This window comes from Tinamus guttatus, unplaced genomic scaffold (assembly GCF_059628265.1).
Source record: "Tinamus guttatus ecotype Peru unplaced genomic scaffold, ASM5962826v1 Tinamus_guttatus_pri_ptg000503l, whole genome shotgun sequence".
NCBI lineage: Eukaryota > Metazoa > Chordata > Aves > Tinamiformes > Tinamidae > Tinamus > Tinamus guttatus.
Window position 1 is genome coordinate 6,794,806 of NW_028289037.1, and position 11,318 is coordinate 6,806,123.

At 44.2% G+C, this 11,318-nt stretch overlaps 1 protein-coding gene across 1 annotated transcript; it reads right to left on the reverse strand.

The window, feature by feature from the left end:
* Nucleotides 1-6,880: 6,880 nt before the first annotated feature.
* FERD3L (Fer3 like bHLH transcription factor) lies at nt 6,881-7,450 on the reverse strand. Its single transcript, XM_010219007.2, has one exon. The coding sequence runs from the start codon at nt 7,448-7,450 to the stop codon at nt 6,881-6,883; it is 570 nt and encodes a 189-aa protein (XP_010217309.2).
* Between the last annotated feature and the right edge of the window lie 3,868 nt (nt 7,451-11,318).

Consider the following 11,318-nt stretch of genomic DNA (forward strand, 5'->3'; position numbering starts at 1 on the left):
CTGCATACATACCCCATGCATACATTTAGGGAAAAAAAAAAATCCACTGCTCCCTGTCAGAGAGGTTGTTGAAACATAGACAAAAAGTCAACTTTGAACTTTGCAAAAGAGCATTGAAAATGGTATGTGAAATCCACATTGCATTAGATGCTACTGCAAGGATACTAAAACTGATGGGGATGCATTAGCAGCCCTGCAGTAGCACGCAGCACGGCAAGTGAAGTGTAGCAACATCCCAGGTGCAATACAGATACAGGAGAGCAGTGACATACAGGCAGTGGCAACATTATGCACACACTAGAGAGAGTCCACAGCAGATGCAAATCTCTTTTTTTCCCCTCTTACATCTCTGATTAGGAAACCTCTACTGTGCAACCGATGTTTCCACTTGGCTACTGCACAACGAAACTTTACCTTTCTTCCAGCAGACTTCCCAGCATTTGAATATGTGTCGAAGACTGTTTCCTCTTTCCATCCCTATGAGCACACTGAATCTTCGGAATAAAATCGGGTGTTTGTGTGGGTATGGAAAAACTTCATTAGACCCTCCCAATAAATAATTCTAATGAACATATCTTTGGAAGAACTGTCTTTTGGGAAGGAAAGTAGACTTGAAAGAAACTTCACAAGAGCTTCTGACTTTCTGCTCCATTCTTTACAACGTATTAATTTTCAGTTTGGAGGTAGAAAACACCGACTCCATAGTCCAAAATCCTCCCCAGTCAGGGAACTGGCTTATGCATTTGATCCACCAAAGGCTTTTGACAATGGGACACTGAAGATTCATGCTTTTCCACTTTCAAAGAGAACATGATGAATGTCTAACTTTTTGGAAATGGCATGCATCCAAATTTAATACCTTTATGCTGGTAAAGGTGTTTTCAGCAGCAAGACTTGAACTGCCTTTTCCATCTAATGTGGTTTATTAGTTCAAGTCGCAGTTATCAATCCTTTTGTGAAAGGTCCATTTGCTCATGATTAAAATTTGGGTTCTACGTGTCAAGGAGGTGGCACCTGATGAGGATCTAACCTATGAGTTTAATCATATTTGGCAGCATGCAAGATATCTGTGAAGAAAATTTAAACTGGCTCAGATGTAGGATGAAATGAATTCCATGCGTCTTCAAATAGGGCAGGGAAAGATCTCAGCCCTTCAATTCACAGTCTCTCAATCATCTTTTTCTTTCTTTTCCATGACTATAATTCACTATCCTACAACTTCTCTTGCATCTGGTAGTTTGCAGTACCATATCCAAGGATGCTACAGAGTTACTACAATGTTCTGGTATCATTAAAATGTTATTAAAAATAGATAAAAATCTTCTGGTAAAAAATCACTGCAGAGCTGTTCTTTACTGTTTTATTTTAATTAATATGTGATAATATTAGTAAGAACAGAAAATTTGAACTACTTAAAAGTGCAAGCACTCCCAAATGATATTCCTGAGTCTTAAATTTATGATTCAGTTCATAGTTATTTAAGAATAATTTTTAAATTATTTGTACGCTCAGAAAACTTCCTGCCAGCTCTATGGCTCAGCTATGTACATTATTCTAAAAGACTTCATAAGAGCTTAGATGTCCAAGCTTGGGTCCAAGAGCACCTTGAAACATCTGAAACACTTCAGCATTTGGATAATTACCTACGTTTGGGGCCAACCCACATTTCTCTTTGGAAAGTGTTTCCATTTGCATGGCTTCAGACAACAGATGGATCATATGATCTCTGCATTTGGAAAGATGGCATAATTCTGGCAGACTGTCAGTTAAGTGAAGGGGCTGATTTCAGATCCTCATTAAGAAAATATACAACCACACAGAGTGGACTGAAAGGCAGAATGTGATCACTGGCGCCAGCTTTAATAGAAAATAGAGTACACTATTGCAACATGAAATCTGATGTGCTGTGGCTGGATCCAGTTCTACCAGGGTTTGTGTTCATTTTTCAAATAAATGCATTTTTAAATGAGACATTCTTTGTATTGCAAGGCCCCTCTGTTCACCAGTTGAGAGAGGAGCTGAGCAATGGAAGGACGGGAGAATTCAAAGAGCCATGAGCTCTTGGTTTGGGGGGAGCGGTTGTCAGTGCTATGCTGGGGCTTTCCTTGTACTTGCAGAGATTTTTGTTTACTGAAAAGCTCTTTTTCTTTGCAATCACTCACTGTATGCATTAAGATTGGTATTTTTTTGCAATTGGAGATGTGCCTCAGAACATGCTGGTGTGGATGCAGCATGACCCACACCAGCCTGATGGCTCCTCCTCACACTACACAGGGACACCTTTCCACCCTGGTTTACACAGAGAGGGTAGGCATGTCCAGGTCATTGGTGACTGTAGATTCTCTGGGTACTGTAAAATACACTTGGATTTTTTCAGCAACACTGAATGTAAGTGTTCTGTGCAGTCACAGCAGAAGAGAAAATGTCTAATCTTGCTGCATATCTTCATTTCACCACTGAAAGCAAGATAAACCTTATATTTTTAGGTGGTGTCAGGTCTTTTTAAAGGCCTTATCAACTCCAACACTGATCTTAGGAAAACTGGAACCTTAGCAGTCTTGATCATACAGAAGATGAGTGATCCTAAGGCACTGTATTTTTCTGCAAATGTTTGCTAAATCAGAAAGATTATCTATCTTACATGAATCTGAAATATTTAGGCAGTGTTGGATTTTGGTGTTGACTATGTGTTTTGGGACTATATTTAAGACTTTTTGATAACAGTGGAACTTTCAAAGGCCAACATTCATCAACAAAGTTAATGATGTTATGATAAGTAGAAGATAAAAAAAAGAAAAAAAAAAAAAGGAGAGAGAAAGAAATAACAGCACTTGATTCAGCTTTTCTGTCTCTCAGTTCATCTACGTAAGGTGAAGACCGTCCACACAGATGTTCTCCTGTGTGGAAAACCACAAAATGCAGCACCTTCATTTGAATCGGGGTAAGACAAAATGGAACTGGAAATAAAATGGACAATTATTATTTTTCTGATTTCAGAGCATAGGAGAGAGTTAAATCAGCAGGAGGCTCTTTACCTCTCTTTTAGAAATCATGGAAAGGAACAACTATTCCAATGTCGGAGTACTTTGAACTGATTAAAATTAGCAACTTTTTTTTTGAAGAAGAAGAAAAAGCAAAAAATGTACTGATCTGAACATAGATTATAGTCAGAATACATATGTGTACTTCTAACTGTTCAGGAGTACATGTAACAGGAAGAACAGTCTTTGTTGTGGCAAGTCTAATAAAAACAACAAATTCTTATGAAAACGGGGACTCAGTATACACAGCAGTCACACTGTAAGCCTCAGTACCTCAGCTATTTTTAAGAAAATCAAAAAGGTCCAAGTTCGCTGAAAGGACCAAAAGGGTCTCATAGAAAATCTCTTTGAGAAACACCACTGATCTGAAGGGGAACAAAAATAAATCAAAATTATTTTCCATTGCTTTTGCTTAGCACCCCTATGACTTTAAAAACTAATTTATTTTAAGGTTTGTAAAATAAAATAAAATAAAATAAAAGTGTTGTCGGACTAAGACTTCGCTTATCAAGTTTCATTCTGGAGGGAATTTTTATAGATGAGTTATAAACCATCCACACTAGTGTGTTTATAATGGAAACGCTGACAAATGCGATAATAAACACCAATCATGGCGCTATAGTAGCTGGTCAAGATGTGGATGCAGAAGTTTGCAATGCTATCATAATATTTTGTTCTGTTTCCAGCACTAATTTGCTTAAATCTACTTTCAGGTTAAGAAGCTGTAAAACAAGATTTGCCTGACTATAGATTGTAAAATCGTTTGATTATTTTTCCTTCTCCGAGAAAGCTTGGTAATGCCTCTCAAATATGATTCCATTTAGAGTTATTTTTTGGTTTATGTGTCTGAATACTAATCGTAACTCGATAGCTTCAAGGGACCTCAACTCCCTACCGAAAGGCAGTGTTCAGTGGGCAAAGAGAGTATAAACAAACCCTCCTCGGAACAGCATCTAAAAAAGGGATATGATCAAACAGCTTTAAGGCTTTTAAAACCCGCTATTATCTTTTCCCAGAAGTAATTGACACTGTCGGGTTTTGTTCTTAATGCGGTGATAATGGCGCGGTGCTGCAGGGGGACCGGGAACTGCCAGTGGCTCCAGCACTGGTGGCAGCAGCTTTTGGAGGCAGCGAAAGCGACTCAGATGCAGGGGTTGAGATCCCAGCCGAAATCAAGGCAGTTTTGCCCGTCAGTTCATTAACATTAGGATTTCTCCGGGATAAGAGGAGAGCGGAGCCTCCGCTCCGTGTTTGCAAAATGGGATGATATTTGTTTTAGCAGAGTGAGCCCCCCTAGCACCTCCTTCACATCGTTCACAGGCTGCTGGAGGGAATGATGCCCCTGCTCCACTGAGCTGCCTGCAGGAATGCGGTGGGCTTCGGGCTTCTCAGGCACACAGGTGCCTGAGAAAACGCTACACCGGGACAACCATTCCAGTAAATCTCTGCCTGTTTTGGATACAGCATCATAAACTAAAGAGCCCTTCGCTGCTCTCATAAATCAGTGTATAATGGAGTAGCTCCTCTGACGTCTCTGACAGACATGAAATACACCTTGATATATGATCTGGGCTGCTTGTATACTCCATTCATTAGTGTATACTGGAACAGCATTTTTAATTTAAAATATTATTTCGGAGTAATTGCCTCAAATAAGAATATCACTACTGTTCTGTATTATTGCCATTACTGCTATAGAATTTCCAGAGGCCATTTAAATCAGAATTTATAATGTAGGTGTCAGATTTTGATTTATATTTTAAAACAAAATGTAATATTTTCTTTCTGCTTCTCTCTAGTCTTTAACACAAGTATGGAAAAAAACATGGATTTTGAATGCATTCCAATGTTTTGTTATTAAACGGAGAAGAGAAAACCAATATTTTTTGAATTATCTGTTACAGACTTGTTTACATTATGAATCTCTTAACTTAAGACTGAGAGTGTTATGCAACTCTAATTTCATCCAGTGGCATAGTCAAGAAAAAAAAATGAGAAGATATATAATCGTGCCGTGGAAAACATAGTCGTATGCAGATTGAGAAGAGACAGTGTTGAAGAAATGGAATAGCACATTTCAATATCTTTAATCTGTCTTTTTTTTTTTTTTTTCTCTCTTGACACAGTGGGAATAGTAAAATGCATCTGGGTCACATAAACAGTTGTTGATTTGGGAACATTGTTAATTCTTATTTCCTTTTTTCTCGTTTTATTTTTAGGAAAAAAAAATTAAAGAAGCTTCTAGAGAGCGTCCAGTTGCGTTAGCTATCTGACTGCCCTCCTGGGGAAGAAAAAAACCCAATAATGTTGCAGATGCAATGTAAGGAAGGTAAACAAAACGAATGGAAAAGGGATCCAGGGAAACAAGTGAAAGAGAATACCAGAATATTTATATAAGATTTTAGATCATTAATGAAAGTTATGCTAAAGAGATTCAAATGAGGAAAAGGAGCCATCATACGAGCTAATGAAAGCATGAGAGAAAAAAAAATCCAGAAAAAAAACAAAAAGCTACTAGAGTCGGATGCAGGTCTTAGCCTCACTGGCCTGAATCCAGGGTAACTGTTGAAGCCGCTCCGACCCCGGCAGTTTAATGCCGCGGAGATGAGGATCTGCCGGGCAGCCGCGCCGAGCCGCGCTCGCACGTGGGGCGCTGGGAGCCGCGGAGAGGGCCGCGCTAGGCCCCGAGCAGGGGACACCCGGCCGCGCCTCTCTGTGGCGGCGGGGGCTCACAGCGCTTCTCCCCCTCCGCGGTATTCAGGATTTTTGATTGTTTTGTTTTGTTTTTCTCTACCCAAAATAGCGACCCACGCCGGGCCTGAGCGCCGCCCGCGCAGGCGGAGCCCCGCCGGGGATTTCCATCCCCAGGGCAGCGCCGGCTCCCCCCACTCCATCCCTCCTTCTGCGGCGTCTGTACATTAATAACTATACTTCTATTTTCTCCTCGTGGCAATGGAACATGGATGGGCTTAGGGGAAAGATGTCCAGGGGAAAAGAAGGGCTCTGCCCGACCCCCTCAGAATCCAAGCTTGCTCCTTCACAAGGGGTACAGCTCTCTTCCCAGGCGGGCTCTTCTCGCTCCACCTTTCTGCTTCTCTGAGGACTTTCCAGCACGGCTGGGCGTGTTGCTGGCTCCCCCCGCCCGCCAGCCCTCACGGTACCAAACCCTCCTCCTCCTCCTCCGGCGCTTCTGCTCCGCGCTAGCAACGGCACCAGAACGCTCACAAGCGGGGACACGACTGGTCCCTAGAAGAAAATCCCGACAAGAAACTGTTCTGTCCAGATGTTCTGCTTTACTCGCCCCGTGATACAGGGCACGGACTTGTCAGGCTGAGTTTCAAAGAGAAAGGAGTTGTTTATTAAAAAAAATAAAAATAAAGAAAAAAAAAAAAAAGGCGCGCACACGGAACTTTTCCTTGTCCTCGGAAGGTCGCTAAATGGCCACTGAATCCTCTCGGAAGCCGCTCCACAAAGGTGAGCGTCTCGCCTGCCCCGTCCAACCCATCCTCTAAGGCAGCAAGCAGCAGAATTTTAAAGCTAGAAAGCGAAGCAACAACAAGGAAAGGGTTTCCAGCCCTGCCTTTTCTTTCTTCCTTCCCATTACAAAAAAAAAAAAAAAAAAAAAAGAAAGAAAAAAGCTTTATATATTAGAAAATCTACACACACTGGATCTCCCCCCTCTTCTGCCTTCCTTCTCCACGTCTCCCACACACTTCCCCAGCGCTCTCTGTTTTGAAGCCCGGTAGAAGCCAAGGGAGGCCCTCGTCTCCGCGCGCCCGAGGGAAGGGGCACCCCCCGCCGCGGTGCCCGCCGCACGCCCCGCTCCGCGCCCCGCGCTCCTAGCTCCTCTCCCGCCTGTTGCAGCCGTCCAAGAGTTCGGTCATGAAGGAGATGTACACTATGGCCAGGCGTAATGTCTCTATCCGGGAGAGCCTCTTCTCGTAGGCAAAGGTGGGCACCTTCTTCCTCAGCTCGTCGAACGCCTCGTTGAGATTGAACATCCTCTTCCTCTCCCGTATGTTGGCAGCCTGGCGCTGCGCGTAGGTGATAACGCGCTTTCGCTTAGGCCGGTCCAAGAGTGAAGTGCGCCTCATCCTCTCCTCCTCCTCGTCCTCTTCGTCGTCTTCGGGATCTCCTGTCCTGAAGGCAACCAAGGGCAGCCCCCTGGCCATTCCCTCATGGAAGGACAGGGCTTTGCCCGCGAAAGGAGGCCCGGGGGGGAACTCGTAGAGTCCCAGGCTCGGCTCAGCCCTGGGGGGACCCTCGGGGGCGTCCAGGGAGAGGTCGGCCACGAAGTCCAGCACCGAGGCGCCCAGCAGCCCCTCCGGGCACGGCATTTGCTGGGCTCTGCCGTGCAGCTCATCCCGGACCCGCGGGCGCTGGTGGGCTGGGAAGAGGCTGGCTGACATCTTACTTCAGAGAGGGCTTATTCTGGTCCCTCATTCCCAGCTCCGGCGGCGTTAATATTTATAACCCCACGGATAACAGGATTAGCAGGACTAGAAAGAGCGGCTGTAAAATTTCTCTCCGTGATGCTGATGAGGGGAGACAGGCAGTCCCTTCGGGGACGCGTGGATGCTCCCGAGAGAGGAGTCTCCAGCGAGTCAATCCTGTCACAGCGATCAAGGACAGTTCCTTCTTGGCAAAACCCCTCTGCTCTTACCTGCTGAGCACTTTTGTCTCTTCTTACGCACCCGCAACCAAACGATTTTCAGCCTCTTTAAAGCCCGCGGCAGCAGAGCCGGGTCTCTACTGGGCTTGTTTTCCTACTTTCTGTCGGGATCTCTGAACCCTGGGAGCGAGCCTGACCATTGATGTCAGGCAAGTGCACGTATGCTTTAATGATGTCCTGAAGAGGGGACCTGCGCGCAGAGGGTCACCGGGGAATGTTTACCCTGTATCCCAGCGCAATGGGAGCTGAATGACAGGACCTCCATTAGCCTAAGTAAGCATTGTAGGGGACCCAATATTGCATTCCCACTAGTAACTGTTGGAATCGCGTCTCTGCTCTCTCACTAAATCCCCTTCAGCTAGAGTTCAAACGTCTTTCCAGCGTGACAGTAAAAAGCTGCTTTCTTAAGCTCCTCTCGGTTCAGGCAATTTCAAAGCACTTGCTTTGAAACTCCTTCCTCCTGTCCATGAGACTGGGGTAGATTTGTGAAGCTGATAACAGCGTCCGCCCTTACCCGCACCTTGGGCAGAGCCGTCCCCATCTCCGGCCGCGCACGTGGGATCAACCCGACTTCATGCTCTGATAGCGCCGAACACATCGCGCAAAGCACCGCGAAACTCGTATAAACACATCAGCACGCACGACGCTGCCGAATATCTTTATTTCATCAAGGTTCCCTGGGGGACGGAGATAGGGTATTGCTCTGGTTTGGTCTTGAGAGGCTGGAAGAGGTTAGGGCTTGTGCCTTCACCCTCCCACATCGCACCCGGGCTCTAAATAAACAGACTGGCTGCACAACCTGCCGCAGTGTTAGACAAACCCAAGCTGAGCAGGAGCGGTTCTCTTTGAGCACCTCGTGCTGGCTGCCCATTACTCTTGCGCTTCCCCTAAAACCCTAATCTTCCTCTTTGTCATGCATTGTCACCACGCCCGCTTTGGGGATAATTAGCTCTTAATTTCTAAGGGGATTTCAAAGGAGTAGGGGAGGCGGAAGGATCCAGCTCTACTAAGATCCTCCGCGTTTGCCTGCAAATATTTCCCATCGTGGAAATCCCGTCCCCTTTGCGAGAAGAGGCGCAGTTAAGACTGCTGCTGCTCAGCTGCCAGCTGCTCCCGTCGCTTCCCCCCTGGCATTGCCCATGATAGCGGGGAAGAGGGAGCGGGCGGGATGTGGGGCCCGCCCCGGGGCCCGGCCGGAGGGCACCGGGCGGCAGCTACTTTGGACAGCTCCGCTCCGGGCCCCGGCCCCGGCCCCGCCGCCCGCCCGGGCTACCCTGCCCCTTCCCGGCAATTCTCTTCCCTCTATCCGGGAGTCCCGGGCGACAAGGAGCTTCTCCTCCTCCTCCTCTTGCCGCGCCACCGTCATTGCTGCTACTGCTGCAAGAGTCTGGCGGCTCGACGTCTGCTAAATACTGTCTAATACTACATAAAGAAACACACAGCACGAGGGGACTGCACTCTTTTCGCACCATCATTGTAAGATTTCTTAGCAAACAGGGAGAGAGGAGGGAAAAGAGGTGCTTTTTATTATGTATATGCTTCAGGAGAACACCTGGCCAACGATCCGATAAAGCGGAAAGAAGCTGTAATACATATATCAAGGAAAGTGGTAACGGGAGTTACCAAAGCTATAGTTTTGGTAAAACAAAACTAACAGTATGCTGAAGAACTCCACGTATTGAGAGTTGTACAAGAAAACTTCGTGGAAAAAAAAAAGGAAAAAATAAAAGAGCTGAACGGTGGATCTGCAGAGGAATGTAAATTATTTCAGATCCTCTAATATGACAGGAGTTATGTTTAAATATATGGAGATCTAATTGAAGGGCATATGGCAGTAAAGTGTGAGATCAGACGGTGCAAACGTGTCCAGGAAACACCCCAGAACATGAAACAAAACAAAAGACAACATGTGAAATCTGCTGTGTCTCAATCTCTATCCGAATTTCTAGTCGTGTGGGAATGCTGCGTTTAGATAAGGGTAGTGCAGCCCTTCACGCTGCTCTCTTCAGCAAGAAGTGCACATCTATAGATTCAAGTTTCTGGAAGAGACAAATTACAAAGACAACCAGAACCAGAAGTGCTTTATATTGAAGAACATAAAGGGATAAGGTTGTTGAATCAGTATGACATTACAAAAAATATAGTGTACAACAGAAAAGATTTGTGCAGGGTATCCCTGTCACTTCATTGTTAAAGGGAGCACTAGAACCAGGACCGAGGAACTGGTAGGTCTGAGTAGGAAAAGAGGACTTTTTGGCAAGGTGACACCTTGTGTTAAGCTGCATTTTTTTTTTCTTTCTGTCTTCCTTGATGCTTTGTTTCTTGTTTTTTCCCTTAAGATTTTCTTTTTCTTTTTTTTTTTCTTTTTTTTTCTTTTTTTTTTCTTTCCTCTCCCCACTCCTGCCCCGGCCCAAATGTTTATTAATCTGAAGGAACTTTTTTTTTTTTTTTGAAACATGCTTCATATTTGCTGATTTTTATCACATTGAGGAAAGTGAAGCTGAGAAGGTGTGTAATGAATACCCACGCTGTGGAAAACAAAATTTCACTGCATAGACAATGTAGTGATAGGGAAAAACAGGACAAATTCTCATGAAAACCTTCTTATCCCAGATTAGGTGCTTTGTTTTGAACCAAGAATACAGTTTCCCCTAGAATTGCTTCATCCAGATCACATCCTACTTCTGTGTTTAACTGGTGAATCACACTTTTTTTTCTTTCATTAAATTCTTAAGATAGAAAGTACAGACTGATGTTTATCTTTTCATATCATTTTGCAGCTCTCTGAATATTTATTTTTTCTTCAGAAGCGTCTACAATATGATTCTAAATGCTCATGTCAGTTTTGAGATTAAAATCCAAAACACAGTAGCTTTCTAATCTACCTGTCCAAACAGAGAAATATAAATATCCTTCTGACCATCTCTAAATACGTCTCACTCATTAACAGTTTAGAAAAACAATGACCTTGAGCAAGTATTTATATATATACATAAAAATCCAATGTCCTTTGGATCAGCAAAAATGAAGGAAAAGTTTATTCTAAGCCAGTGTGCTCCTGTGAAAACAGCTTTTTGTAGGAAAGAGTTTCAACTCTGTGCGCTGACGCTACATCAATTACAGGAAAAGACAGACACTCTGATTGAGAGGTTATTGATTTTAACAGTATGTTCTGGTGAATATTGATTCACCAGAAGTCAGTACTGATCGTGGAATGCTGACAAAAAGGGATACTGTCTGCCAAGCATGAATTAATGAGAAAAGAGATGAAAGTTGCTCAGTCTAATCTAGAAACCACAAAAAATACATCTGCAGTTGAAAAAAAATGTGTATGTAGTCTCCTTCTTAACTGCAATGTGGGAAAAATATTTTCTCCTTTTGTTGATCCCTTAATAGCCAGAGAGTTGCTTTCATTCTCAAAACGGGCCTGAAGACAGATCCACGGCTAATACAGCTTCCACCTTTCCGTGGAAATTGTCTCTTCTAATTTACTGACATTGCTGCTGACTGATCTTGCTGTTAGTCTTTAAAGTTGCAGTAATGCCCTTGGGTGAGGGCCTCGTTGCCCCAGTTCCTGTCCCGTTGAACTAACATTTCTGACAGGA

What these genes read in the sequence shown, in the direction of transcription:
- FERD3L (XM_010219007.2), bottom strand. Translation starts at nt 7,450, where the DNA reads ATGTCAGCCAGCCTCTTCCCAGCCCACCAGCGCCCGCGGGTCCGGGAT.